At 38.8% G+C, this 14,941-nt stretch overlaps 1 protein-coding gene across 6 annotated transcripts in view; it reads left to right on the top strand.

Moving 5' to 3' along the window:
- MANBA (mannosidase beta) overlaps positions 1 to 14,941 on the top strand; it is a 158,022-nt gene that overhangs the window by 59,914 nt on the left and 83,167 nt on the right. For all 6 annotated transcript variants that reach the window (XM_060012056.1, XM_060012057.1, XM_060012058.1 and 3 more), the window contains one exon: positions 7,293 to 7,460. In XM_060012056.1, coding sequence (XP_059868039.1) covers positions 7,293 to 7,460 — 168 coding nt within the window. The remainder of the gene's footprint in view (positions 1 to 7,292; positions 7,461 to 14,941) is intronic.

The raw sequence follows: 14,941 nt of genomic DNA, 5'->3' as shown, positions 1-14,941 counted from the left end.
AGTCTCATGGCGTTGTGGTCAGAAAAGATACTTGATACAATTTCAATTTTCTTAAATTTGCCAAGGCTTGATTTGTGACCCAAGATATGATCTATCCTGGAGAATGTTCCGTGAGCACTTGAGAAAAATGTGTATTCTTTTGTTTTTGGATGGAGTGTCCTATAAATATCAATTAAGTCCATCTTGTTTAATGTATCATTTAAAGCTTGTGTTTCCTTATTTATTTTCATTTTGGATGATCTGTCCATGGGTGAAAGTGGGGTGTTTAAGTCCCCTACTATGAATGTGTTACTGTCAATTTCCCCTTTTATGGCTGTTAGTATTTGCCTTATGTATTGAGGTGCTCCTATGTTGGGTGCATAAATATTTACAATTGTTATATCTTCTTCTTGGATCGATCCCTTGATCATTATGTAGTGTCCTTCTTTGTCTCTTTTAATAGTCCTTATTTTAAAGTCTATTTTGTCTGATATGAGAATTGCTACTCCAGCTTTCTTTTGGTTTCCATTTGCATGGAATATCTTTTTCCATCCCCTTACTTTTAGTCTGTATGTGTCTCTAGGTCTGAAGTGGGTCTCTTGTAGACAGCATATGTAAGGGTCTTGTTTTTGTATCCATTCAGCTAATCTGTGTCTTTTGGTGGGAGCATTTAGTCCATTTACATTTAAGGTAATTATCGATATGTATGTTCCTATTCCCATTTTCTATATTGTTTTGGGTTCGTTATTATAGGTCTTTTCCTTCTCTTGTGTTTCTTGCCTAGAGAAGATCCTTTAGCATTTGTTGTAAAGCTGGTTTGGTGGTGCTGAACTCTCTCAGCTTTTGCTTGTCTGTAAAGGTTTTTATTTCTCCATCAAATCTGAATGAGATCCTTGCTGGGTAGAGTAGTCTTGGTTGCAGGTTTTTCTCCTTCATCACTTTCAGTATGTCCTGCCACTCCCTTCTGGCTTGTAGGGTTTCTGCTGAAAGATCAGCTGTTAACCTTATGGGGATTCCCTTATGTGTTATTTGTTGTTTTTCCCTTGCTGCTTTTAATATGCTTTCTTTGTATTTAATTTTTGACAGTTTGATTAATATGTGTCTTGGCGTATTTCTCCTTGTATTTATCCTGTATGGGACTCTCTGTGCTTCCTGGACTTGATTAACTATTTCCTTTCCCATATTAGGGAAGTTTTCAACTATAATCTCTTCAAATATTTTCTCAGTCCCTTTCTTTTTCTCTTCTTCTTCTGGAACCCCTATAATTCGAATGTTGGTGCGTTTAATGTTGTCCCAGAGGTCTCTGAGACTGTCCTCAGTTCTTTTCATTCTTTTTTCTTTATTCTGCTCTGCAGTAGTTATTTCCACTATTTTATCTTCCAGGTCACTTATCCGTTCTTCTGCCTCAGTTATTCTGCTATTGATCCCATCTAGAGTATTTTTAATTTCATTTATTGTGTTGTTCATCATTGCTTGTTTCATCTTTAGTTCTTCTAGGTCCTTGTTAACTGATTCTTGCATTTTGTCCATTCTATTGTCCATTCTATCTCCAAGATTTCGGATCAACCTTACTATCATTATTCTGAATTCTTTTTCAGGTAGACTGCCTATTTCCTCTTCATTTGTTAGGTCTGGTGCATTTTTATCTTGCTCCTTTATCTGCTGTGTGTTTTTCTGTTTTCTCATTTTGCTTATCTTACTGTGTTTGGGGTCTCCTTTTTGCAGGCTGCAGGTTCGTAGTTCCTCCTGTTTTTGATGTCTGTCTCCAGTGGCTAAGGTTGGTTCAGTGGGTTGTGTAGGCTTCCTGGTGGAGGGGACTAGTGCCTGTGTTGTGGTGGAAGAGGCTGGATCTTGTCTCTCTAGTGGGCAGGTTCACGTCTGGTGGTGTGTTTTGGGGTGTCTGTGGCCTTATTATGATTTTAGGCAGCCTCTCTGCTAATGGGTGGGGTTGTGTTCCTGTTTTGCTAGTTGTTTGGCACAGGTTGTCCAGCACTGTGGCTTGCTGGTCGTTGAGTGAAGCTGGGTGCTGGTGTTAAGATGGAGGTCTCTGGGAGATTTTCGCCGTTTGATATTATCTGGAGCTGGGAGGTCTCTTGTGAACCAGTGTCTTGAAGTTGGCTCTCCTACCTCAGAGGGAGAGCCCTGGCTCCTGGCTGGAGCACCAAGAGCCTTTCATCCACACGGCTCAGAATAAAAGGGAGAAAAAGTAGAGGGAATTAGTAGATGTATGAGGAAAGAAAGAAGGAAAGGAGGGAAGGAAGGAGGGAAGGAAGGAAGGAAGAAAGAAAGAAAGAAGCAAAGAAGGAAAGAAGGCAAGAAGGAACGAAAGGAGGGAGGGAGGGAGGGAGGAAGGAAGGAGGGAAAGAAGTAAAAACAAAAAGAAAGAAGATACAGTAAAAATAAAATAAAGTATAATAAAGTTATTGAATTAAAAAATTCTTAATTAGAAAAAAAAAAAAAAAAAAGGACGGATAGAACCTTAGGACAAATGTTGGAAGCAAAGCTGTACAGACAAAGTCTTACACAGAAGCGTACACATACACCCTCACACAAAGAGGTAAAGGGGGAAAAATCATAAATCTTGCTGTCAGAGACCACCTCCTCAATTTGGGATAATTCGTTGTCTAAAGGAGGGAAGGAAGGAGGGAAGGAAGGAAGGAAGGAAGGAAGAAAGAAAGAGGCAAGGAAGGAAAGAAGGCAAGAAGGAACGAAAGGAGGGAGGGAGGAAGGAAGGAAGGAGGGAAAGAAGGGAAAACAGAAAGAAGATACAGTAAAAATAAAATAGAGTATAATAAAGTTATTGAATTAAAAAATTCTTAATTAGAAAAAAAAAAAAAAAAAAAAAGGACGGATAGAACCTTAGGACAAATGTTGGAAGCAAAGCTGTACAGACAAAGTCTTACACAGAAGCGTACACATACACCCTCACAAAAAGAGGTAAAGGGGGAAAAATCATAAATCTTGCTGTCAGAGACCACCTCCTCAATTTGGGATAATTCGTTGTCTAAAGGAGGGAAGGAAGGAGGGAAGGAAGAAAGGAAGGAAGGAAGAAAGAAAGAAGCAAGGAAGGAAAGAAGGCAAGAAGGAACGAAAGGAGGGAGGGAGGAAGGAAGGAAGGAGGGAAAGAAGGGAAAACAGAAAGAAGATACAGTAAAAATAAAATAGAGTATAATAAAGTTATTGAATTAAAAAATTCTTAATTAGAAAAAAAAAAAAAAAAAGGGACGGATAGAACCTTAGGACAAATGTTGGAAGCAAAGCTATACAGACAAAGTCTTACACAGAAGCGTACACATACACCCTCACAAAAAGAGGTAAAGGGGGAAAAATCATAAATCTTGCTGTCAGAGACCACCTCCTCAATTTGGGATGATTCGTTGTCTAAAGGAGGGAAGGAAGGAAGGAAAGAAAGAAAGAAAGAAAGGACGAAGGTAAAGTATAATAACGTTCTTAAAATTAAAATTGATTATTAAGAAAAAAAAATTTTAAGAAAAAACCATGGACGGATAGAACCTAGGACAAATGGTGGAAGCAAGACTATACAGACAAGATCTCACACAGAAGCATACACATACACATTCACAAAAAGAGGAATAGGGAGAAAAATCATAGATCTTGCTCCCAAAGTCCACCTCCTTAATTTGGGATGATTGGCTGTCTATTCATGTATTCCACAGATGCAGGGTACATCAAGTTGATTGTGGAGCTTTAATCCGCTGCTTCTGAGGCTGCTGGGAGAGATTTCCCTTTCTCTTCTTTGTTCTCACAGCTCCCAGGGGCTCAGCTTTGGATTTGGCCCTGCCTCTGCGTGTAGGTCGCTGGAGGGCGTCTGTTTTTTGCTCAGACAGGACGGGGTTAAAGGAGCCGCTGATTCGGGGGTTCTGGCGTACGGAGGCCGGCGGCGGGGAGGGAGGGGCACGGAATGCGGGGCGGGCCTGCGGCGGCAAAGTCCGGCGTGACTCTGCACCAGCCCGAGGCCCGCCGTGCGCTCTCCCGGGGAAGTCGTCTCCGGATCCCGGGAACCCGGCAGTGGCGGGCTGCACAGGCTCCGCGGAAGAGGGGAGTGGAGAGCGACCTGCGCTCGCGCACAGGCCCCTTGGTGGCGGCAGCAGCAGCCCCAACGTCTCCCGCCCGCCTTGGGGTCCGCGCCTCCAGCCGCGGCTTGCGCCCGTCTCTGGAGTCAGCGCCCTCAGCCGCGGCTCGCGCCCGTCTCTCAAGGCTTAAGTTTTAGTTCTGCCTTTTGTTAAACCTCTCCTTGTTTCTTCTTTTTAAAAAAATTTTTTTTGAAATATAGTTGATTTACAGTGTTGTGTTTAGTTTCTTCTCCTTGTTTCTTTTTGTTGTTCTCTTTACTAAATCCCATGAAAAAAATCAGTCAGGTAATTGACTACCTAGGCGATTCCACCCAGTCTCATGACTTTAACTCTTCCTATTGGCTGATGACTGTCAGATTTATTCCTGGCCCTGACTCATCTGCTGAATTCCTCGTTCTTATTATCCAGCTGCCTACTTGGTGCCTCTACTTGGAGGTCTAATAGGAATCTCAAATGTAACATGTCCAAACCAAACTTATATTACCTTCCCCAGACTTGCTTTTCTTGCAGTTTTCCCCACCTCAATAAATGGCGATGCCAGTCTTTGAATTTCTCAGGTCAAAAATTTTAAGTGATTCTTGACTCCTTGATTTCTTTTACATTCCACATATAAGCACTTTTATATTTATAGATCTATGAATGCAAAGAAGTGATTGTATCCTAGCTCTGTCCACTGAAAAGACCTAGAAACAGTGAACAACCTAGTCATATTGAGCATTCTTATATTGAAATAATCCCACTAAGAGAAGGGTTCTTAGAGAAATGGCTGATACCAAGTCTGGGACAGAAGTATACTAGATGGTCCTGAAATATTTTGGCATACCAATAACAAGGAAACTATCAAAGATACGTTAAAAGAACTTTGATGAGACTCTGACCAACCAAAAGTGGGACAACTTGAAATTCAATAAGGATAAGAATGTCAGTGGATTGAAATCCATCAAGTATGTTAAAATCCACGAGTTCGTAATTAGAGTGTCTGTGAATGTATTTTTGTGTGAAAACACAAAAGAAATGAAAAAAAAAGATTATTATAACATTCAAGATGGTGGTTACTTTTGGAAGGAAGGAGGGGCTACGATTAGGAAGGGGTACATGAGGGCTTCTGGGGTGCTTGGTAAAGTTTTCTTTCTTTGGCTGGATTGTGTGTTATAAGTGTGATTGCCTTATAATAGTTCACCATGTCATAATTTGTTTTCTGTAGTTTTCTGAAGTTTAGAGAATGAACATTGAATCATCCCTTGCTCAGAGCCCTCCAGATAAAATTAAAGGTCCTCACCATGCACTATCCTGTCTCAGCCTCCCTCTCCAGCCTCATCAAGCGCCGTTTTCCCCGTACTCTCTGTGCCCCGGAGCGCCTTCTCTATTACCCTCTCCTGTGGACCACCTCGCTCGTGTTTTTCTGGCCCGTCTCACCTTGGGCATGACTCTCTGGGAAGAAGCTTTCTATGTCTGCAAGTCTAGATTAGGTCATTTTCCCTTTGTGACATACATCACACTTGAAATTACGTTTTCGATATTTTGTCACTGCATCAAAATTATAATATCCCTGAGGCCTAGGGCATGTTCCTCCCTGTATGTCCCCATGATCTGGCTGTTTTATTCATCAGATGTATAGATGGATGGATGAATGAATAACTTTTAAAATATTAATTATAGTTATGTAGGTTGTAAACATGTCAGTTTTATTTTTAATTTTCTGTCACACAAGTAAAATATGATATCTATGTGTTTTCAGTTCTTTTATATATTTTAAAGAGGAGAACTTTTTAATTGCAGAGTTTATTAAAATTTTAAAGTAAAGCTCACCGGAAAATTCTAGGTCAGTTCGAAGGGTGTGTGTAGCACAGAGTCACTGAAGCTTTTTGTCTCTTCAGTATCTGTATTTGTGTTTTCATCAGTACCATAAACATGCCTGTCACAGTTGGTCACAGCCCTCACTTACGTGGGCATATACAGAGGCAAATAAGGAAATACTGTTTATAAGACTGGTTAAGAAAAAACACAAGACTTTAATTTTTTTAATGAGATATATCTCTTTAAGATATTCTTACTGCGTCTCTACTTCATGTATGGGTTACTTGGCATATTGAATGGAGACCACGGAGAGAACATCAGCTGGGATCCATCACGTAATCGTCCATTACAGTGCAAGAGAAGCTATAAATACCAATGAGGTTATATTGCTGAAACATGTTTGAAAAGAATTTCCCTTGACTGTTGACTCACTCTGTTGTTGGCAAAGAGCTTTAATTGCCTTCTTCTGCTGGGCTACATCTTCCAGTGTGTCAGAAGAACTGGATCCTTTCACGTTTATGTCGGGCGGGCAGTGAGCCCAGTTCACTCAGACCTCAACTCTTAAGGCAGGCAGGATATTCAGATTCCCTAATTTCTTCTTCTATGTTTAGATATATTCAGTGACTTACTTGTAGTTGTGGCTTGCGGGCTGTAGAGCACAGGCTCGGTAATTTTGTCACACGGGCCCAGTTGCTCTGCAGCATGTGGGATCTTCCCGGACCAGGGCTTGAACCCGTGTCCCCTGCATTGGCAGGCGGATTCTTAACCACTGTGCCACCAGTGAAGTCCAGTTGATTTCCTAAGACAGGACATTGATAGTTATTTCAGGGGACAGCCTCTTGATGTCCTAATCTTTTTTCCTTTAGAATATTCCATATATTTGTCCTTAACTTTCAGAGTGTCTCTGGTACTCACTTGCTTTGTAAAACCCTCTCTAACTGTCCTGGTTTTCTGATCTTGGTGGAAACTGTGTGGGAACTTCAGTTCCTCTCTCAGCAGTAGTGTTTGTTCTGCCTCATTTCTTTCTTCACAGAAAACTACAACTTGCTCTTGAGAAGCTAAGCCCTGTAACGTAACGTCTCCTGCCTTTTGTATTTCTTAGAACCTTTTTGTGGCAAGTCAGATAACGATGAGGTTGATTTATTTTTCTCTTTTAATGAAAGGGATTACATTTTCTTTAGTTATATGGCGAGAAGAGGAACCCTATTTTCTCAATGTTTATAAAATCTAGATAAAAAGAATCTCAGCGATTTCTTAAAATGTCTTCCCACATGTAACATTACTGCTCATTTTCTGATGAGTTCCTGGCACGTAAAAATACATGTGCAGAAAGACAATGGCTGTAACTTTATGAGTAATTACAGCTCTGAGCTCTCTTATGTTGAGCATTTGAAAATTATTTTATGTTTTCTTCAATTTTAGGTCAGGAGACTGAAATCTCATCCCTCCGTCATCACATGGAGTGGAAATAATGAAAATGAAGCAGCTTTGATGTTGAATTGGTATGATATACAGCCCGGCAACCTGTCTACCTACATCGATGATTATGTGACACTGTATGTGAAAAACATCCGAAGGATTGTCTTCGAAGTAAGTTCGGACATACCTTGGAGATGTTGCAGGATCGGTTCCAGATACCACAATAGAGAGAATATTGTGATAAAGCTAGTCACATGAATTTTTGGTTTCCCAGTGCATAGAAAAGTTATGTTTACACTATACTGTAGTCTATTAAGTGTACAATAGCATTATGTCTTAAAAAACAATGTACATACCTTAATTTAAAAAATACTTCATTGGTAAAGATTGCTAATCATTATCTGAGCCTTCAGCGAGTCATAATTTCTTTGCTGCTGGAGGGCTGTGCCTCGATGTTGATGCTGCCGACTGATCAGGGTGGTGGCTGCTGAGGGCTGGGGTGGCCGTGGGAATTTCTCAAAATGAGACAGCGACCAAGTTTGCCACATCGATCGACTCTTCCTTTTAGGAGCTGTTTTTCTGTAGCATGCAAGGCTGTTTGATAGCATTTTACCCACAGTAAAACTTCTTTCAAAACTGGAGTCAATTCTCTGAAACTCTGCCATTGCTTTATCAGCTAAATTTATGTGATGTTCTCAATTCTTTGTTACCATTTCAACAGTCTTTACAGCATCTTCACCAGGAGTAGATTCCATCTCAAGAAACCCCTTTGTTTGCTCAACTGTAGGAAGCAACTCCTTATCTGTTCAGGTTTTATCATGAGATTGAAGCAATTCTGTCACATCTTCAGGCTCCACTTCTAATTCTGGTTCTCTTGCTATTTCTACCACACCTGCTGTTTCTTCCTCCACTGGAGTCTTGAACCCCTCAAGTCATCCATGAGGGCTGGAATCAACTTCTTCCAAACTCCTGTGCATGTTGATACTTCGACCTCTTCCCATGAATCATGAATGTTCTTCATGGCATCTAGAATGGTGAATCCTTTCCAAAAGGTTTTCAGTTGAATTTGCCCAGATCCAGTAGAGGAATTTCTAGCTATAGCCTTACAAAGTGTATTTCTTAAATAATAACACTTGAAAGTCAGAATTACTTCTTGATCCACGGCTGCCAAATGGATGTTGTGTTAGGAGGCATGAAAACGTCATTAATCTTGTTGTGCATCTCCATCAGAGCTCTTGGGTTGACCAGGTGTGTTGCCAATGAGCAGTCATATTTTGAAAGAAATCTTTTTTTTCTGAGCAATAGGTCTCAACAGTGGTTTTAAAATATTCAGCAAACAATGTTGTAAACAGCTGTGCTGTCATATAGGCTTTGTTGTGCCATTGATAGAGATAGGCAGAGTAGATTGAGCATCATCTTTCAGGGTCCTCAGATTTTCAGAATGGTAAATCAGCGTATTGCTAAATGAGCAACTTAAAGCCAAGTACAATAGCCCTTAACAAGAGAGTCAGCTTGTCCTGTGAAGCTTTGAAGCCAGGCATTCATTTCTCCTTAGCTGGGAAAGCCCTAGATGGTGTCTTCTTCCAATAGAAGGCTGTTTCATACGTTGAAAGTCTGTTGTTTGGCGTAGCCCCCTTTTTAAATTATCTTAGCTAGATCTTCTAGATAACTTGCTGCAGCTTCTATTATACGTCAGCACTTGCTACTTCACTTTGCTCTTTGATGTTATGGAGACGGCTTCTTTCCTTAAATCTCATGAACCAACCTCTGCTGGCTTCGAACATTTCTTCTGCAGCTTCCTCACCTCTCTCAGCCTTCATAGAATTGAAGAGAGTTAGGGCCCTGCTCTGGAATAGGCTTTGGCTTAAGAGAGTCCATGGCTGTTTTGATCTTCTATCCAGAACTTCTCCATATCAGCAATAAGGCTGTTTTGCTTTCTTATCATTCATGTGTTCACTGGAGTAACACTTTCTGTTTTCTTCAAGAATTTTTCCTTTGCATTCACAACTTGGCTAACTGCCTGGTGAAAGAGGCCTAGCTTTGGGCCTGTCTTGGGTTTTGACGTGCCTTCCTCGCTAAGCTTAATCGTTTCTAGCTTTTGCTTTAAATGAGAGACCCGTACTCTTCCTTTCACTTGAACACGAAATTGGCCTACTTTCCATACTGTGTGTCTCAGGGAACAGGGAGGTCTGGAGGGAGGGAGATGGGGGAATGGTTGGTTAGTGGAGCAGTCAGAACACACACAACACGTATGGATTACGTTTGCCATCTTGTATGGATGGCTTTGTGGTGCCACAAAACAATTACAGTAATAATATCAAAGATCACTGATTACAGATCACCATAACAAGTATAATAGTTAAAAATTTGAATTACTGCATAAATTACCAAAATGTGACACAGACACAGAATGAGCAAATGCTGTTGGAAATGGCACTGATAGACTTGCTTGATGCAGGGTTACCAGAAACCTTCAATTTGTAGTAACAATTGTATGCCTGTCATGCTTTTTAATGAAGTCGAATTTAAGAATCTGTCTTAAAAATGGATCGGTATGAATATTGATATTGTATATTCTTCTGTCCTGTTTTTAGCGTGGCCTTCAGCAATATCTTTTTAATTCAGAGTAGTCTATTATAATGCTGCAACATATGAAAGGATTCATGAATTGTGGACTTCTTTGAGAATTAATGTGTCTGTGAAACTCGCCACCCGTACACCAATATTGTGCTTAGAATTGCAAGTTGTCATGGCCTCTTTGGAGCCCATCCATGGATCCCCAAAGGCTGAGAATCTCTGTATTAAATGATTCATTGATATACCACTTCTTTTTTCCCCCAATTTTTGGTTCTTTAATATATTAATATACTGACTACTGTGAATTAATTTTCTAATGGTAAGCTAGTTGTAATATAAGCTCTGTTTAGTTATAATGCCTTGTTCTTTTGCTCTGCTAGATTTGATTTGCTAAGATTTTGGTAGAATTTAAAATTTCATATTCACAAGTGAAATTGGTATGTGGTAAGAATTGTAAACTCAAATGCCTAGAGGAGCCAAATTTGTTTTAAAAAGTTGAGTCAAGTGGAGTAGATGAGGTTCACAAAGAGAGAAGAGGGGACTGTGGTAATAGGAGAATGGATGTTGGGTCTCATAACATTTATATTCAGCATTAAAAAATGCTATCTAAACATAATTGGCAAGAAAGATTTGGCCCATAGAACCCAGCTTGTAGCATTTGGTGTGTATGTGTTTGTGCTCACCTCGCAGAATGAGTTAGGGGCCTTTTCCTTTTTAATATCTAGGAATAAAATAGAGATTATTCGTTTTATTGAGACAAATTCACCCATGTAACAGTCTGGGCCTAGTGCCTTTGTGGGGCATAGATTTTATTTTAATTTATTTTTTTATTGAAGTATAGCTGATTTACAATGTTGTACTAATTTCTGCTCTACAGCAAAGTGATTCAGTTATACACATATACACATTCTTTTTAAAATATTTTTTCCTTTATGGTTTATCATAGGATGTTGAATGTAGTTCCCTGTGCTATACAGTAGGACCTTGTTGTTTATCCATCCTATGTAGAATAGTTTGCATCTGCTAACCTCAAACTCCCAGTCCACCCCTCCCCCACCCCCTTCCCCTTGGCAACCACAAGTCTGTTCTCTACGTCCTTGATTCTGTTTCTGTTTTGTAGATAGGTTCATTTGTATTAGATACTACATTTAAGTGATAACATAATGGTATTTGTCTTTCGCTTTCTGACTTACTTCACTTAGTATGATAATCTCTGGTTGTGTCCATGTTGCTGCAAATGGCATTATTTCATTCTTTTTTATGGCTGAGTAGTATTCCATTGTATATCTATACCACATCTTCTTTATCCATTTATCTGTTGATGGACGTTTAGGTTGTTTCCATGTCTTGGCTATAGGGTTGCATGTGTCTTTTTGAATTATAGTTGTGTCTGGATATGTGCCTAGGATTTCTGGATCAAACAGTAATTCTATTTGTAGGTTTTAAGGAACTCCTATACTGTTCTCCATAGTGGCTGTATCAATTTACATTCCCAGCAGTGCAAGAGGGTTCCCTTTTCTCCACACCCTCTCCAGCATTTGTTGTTTGTAGATTTTCTGATGATGCCCATTCTAACTGGTGTGAGGTGATACCTCATTGTAGTTTTGATCTGCATTTCTCTAATAATTAGTGATGCTGAGCAGCTTTTCATGTGCTTCTTGGCCATCTGTATGTCTTCTTTGGAGATGTCAAGTTAGGTCTTCTGCCCAGTTTTGGATTGGGTTGTTTGTTTCTTTAATATTGAGCTGCATGAGCTGTTTATATATTTTGGAGATTAATCCTTTGTCCATTGATTCGTTTGCGAATATTTTCTCCCATTCTGAGGGTTGTCTTTTCATCTTGTTTTTGGTTTCCTTTGCTGTGCAAAAGCTTTTAAGCTGCATTAGGTCCCATTTGTTTATTTCTGTTTTTATTTCCATTACTCTAGGAGGTGGATCAAAAAAGATCTTGCTGTGATTTATGTCATAGAGTGTTCTTCCTATGTTTTCCTCTAAGAGTTTTATAGTGTCCGGTCTTACATTTAGGTCTTTCATCCATTTTGAGTTTATTTTTGTGTATGGTGTTAGGGGGTGTTCTAATTTCATTCTTTTACATATAGCTGTCCAGTGTTCCCAGCACCACTTATTGAAGAGACTGTCTTTTCTCCATTGTATATCCTTGCCTCATTTGTCATAGATGAGTTGACCATAGATTCATGGGTTTATCTCTGGGCTTTCTATCCATTTCCATTGATTATATTTCTGTTTGTGTGCCAGTACCATATTGTCTTGATTACTGTAGCTTTGTAGTATAGTCTGAAGTCAGGGAGTCTGATTCCTCTAGCTCCATTTTTCTTTCTCAAGATTGCTTTGGCTATTCGGGGTCTTTTGTATCTCCATACAAATTGTAAAATTTTTTGTTCTAGTTCTGTGAAAAATGCCATTGGTAATTTGATAGGGATTGCATTGAATCTGTAGATTGCTTTGGGTAGTATAGTCATTTTCACAATATTGATTCTTCCAATCCAAGAACATGGTATATCTCTCCATCTGTTTGTGCCATCTTTGATTTCTTTCATCAGTGTCTTATAGTTTTCTGAGTACAGGTCTTTACCTCCTTACGTAGGTTTACTCCTAGGTATTTTATTCTGTTTGTTGCAATGGTGAATGGGATTGTTTCCTTAATTTCCCTTTCTGATCTTTTGTTGTTAGTGTACAGGAATGCAGGAGATTTCTGTGCATTAATTTTGTATCCTGCAACTTTACCACATTCATTGATTAAGTCTAGTAGTTTTCTGGTGGCATTTTTAGGATTCTCTATGTATAGTATCATGTCATCTGCAAACAGTGACAGTTTTACTTCTTCTTTTCCAATTTGTATTCCTTTTATTTCTTTTTCCTCTCTGATTGCCATGGCTAGGACTTCCAAAATGTTATTGAATAATAGTGGTGAGAGTGGACATCCTTGGCTTGTTCCTGATCTTAGAGGAAATGCTTTCAGCTTTTCACAGCTGAGAATGATGTTTGCTGTGGGTTTGTCATATATCGCCTTTATTATGTTGAGGTAGCTTCCCTCTATGCCCATTTTCTGGAGAGTTTTTATCATAAATGGGTGTTGAATTTTGTCACAAGCTTTTTCTGCATCTATTGAGACGATCATATGGTTTTTATTCTTCAATTTGTTAATATGGTGTATCACACTGATTGATTTGCATATGTTGAAGAATCCTTGCATCCTTGGGATAAATCCCATTTGATCATGGTGTGTGATCCTTTTAATGTGTTGTTGGATTCTGTTTGCTAGTATTTTGTTGAGGATTTTTGCATCTATATCCATCAGTGATATTGGTCTGTAATTTTCTTTTCTTTTAGTATCTTTGTCTGGTTTTGGTATCAGGGTGATTGTGGCCTCATAGAATGAGTTTGGGAGTGTTCCTTCCTCTGCAGTTTTTTGGAAGAGTTTGAGAAACATGGGTGTTAGCTTTTCTCTAAATGTTTGATAGAATTCACCTGTGAAGCCATCTGGTTCTGGACTTTTGTTTGTTGGAAGATTTTTAATCACAGTTTCAATTTCATTACTTGTGATTGGTCTTTTCTTATTTTCTATTTCTTCATGGTTCAGTCTTGGAAGGTTACATCCTTCTAAGAATTTGTCCATTTCTTCCAGGTTGTCCATTTTATTGGCATAGAGTTCCTTGTACTATTCTTTTATGACACTTTGTATTTCTGCGGTGTCCATTGTAACTTCTCCTTTTTCATTTCTAATTTTATTGATGTGAGTCTTCTCCCTCTTTTTCTTGATGAATCTGGCTAAAGGTTTATCAATTTTGTTTATCTTCTCAGAGAACCAGCTTTTAGTTTTATTGATCTTTGCTATTGTTTTCTTTGTTTCTATTTCATTTATTTCTAATCTGATCATAATGGTTTCTTTCCTTCTACTGACTTTGGGTTTTGTTTATTCTTTCTTCTCTAGTTCCTTTATATATGAGGTTAGATTGTTTATTTGAGATTTTTCTTGTTTCTTGAGGTAGGATTGTATTGCTATAAACTTCCCTCTTAGAACTACTTTTGCTGCATCTCATAGCTTTTGGATCGTCGTGATTTTGTCATCATTTGTCTCTAGGTATTTTTTGATTTCCTCTTTGATTTCTTCAGTGACCTCTTGATTATTTAGTAACGTATTGTTTAGCCTCCATGTGTTTGTGTGCTTTATGTTTGTTCCCCTGTACTTTATTTCTTATCTCCTAGAATTGTGGTCAGAAAAGATGCTTGATGTGATTTCAATTTTCTTAAATTTACTGAGGCTTGATTTGTGACCCAAGATGTGATCTATCCTGGAGAATGCTCCATGTGCATTTGAGACGAAAGTGTAATCTGCTGTTTTTGGATGGAATGTCCTATAAATATCAAATCTATCTGGTCTATTGTGTCATTTAAAGTTTGTGTTTCCTTATTAATTTTCTGTCTTGATGATCTGTCCATTGGTATGAATGGGGTGTTAAAGTCCCCCACTATTATTGTGTTACTGTTGATTTCCTCTTTTACAACTGTTATCATTTGCCTTATGTATTGAGGTGCTCCTATGTTGGGTGCATAGATATTTATAATTGTTATATCTTCTTCTTGGATTGATCCCTTGATCAATATGTACTGTCCTTCCTTGTCTCTTGTTACAGTCTTTATTTTAAAGTCTTATTTCATCGATATGAGTATTGCTACTCCAGCTTTCTTTTGATTTCCATTGGCATGGAATATCTTTTTCCGTTCCCCCACTTTCAGTCTGTATGTGTCCCTAGGTCTGAAGTGGGTCTCTTGTAGACAGCATATATATAGGTCTTGTTTTTATATCCATTCAGCTGGTCTATGTGTTTTGGTTGGAGCATTTAATCCATTCACATTTAAGGTAATTATCGATATGTATGTTCCTATTACCATTTTCTTAATTGTTTTGGGTTTGTTTTTGTAGGTCCTTTTATTCTCTTGTGTTTCCCACTTAGAGAAGTTCCTTTAGCATTTGCTTTTGAGCTGGTTTGGTGGTGCTGAATTCTCTTAGCTTTTGCTTGTCTGTAAAGCTTTTGATTTCTCCATCAAATCTGA

The sequence above is a fragment of the Delphinus delphis genome, chromosome 5 (genome assembly GCF_949987515.2).
Source record: "Delphinus delphis chromosome 5, mDelDel1.2, whole genome shotgun sequence".
NCBI lineage: Eukaryota > Metazoa > Chordata > Mammalia > Artiodactyla > Delphinidae > Delphinus > Delphinus delphis.
The sequence above is the reverse complement of the archived record's forward strand: the minus strand, read 5'-3'. Positions and strand labels throughout refer to the sequence as shown.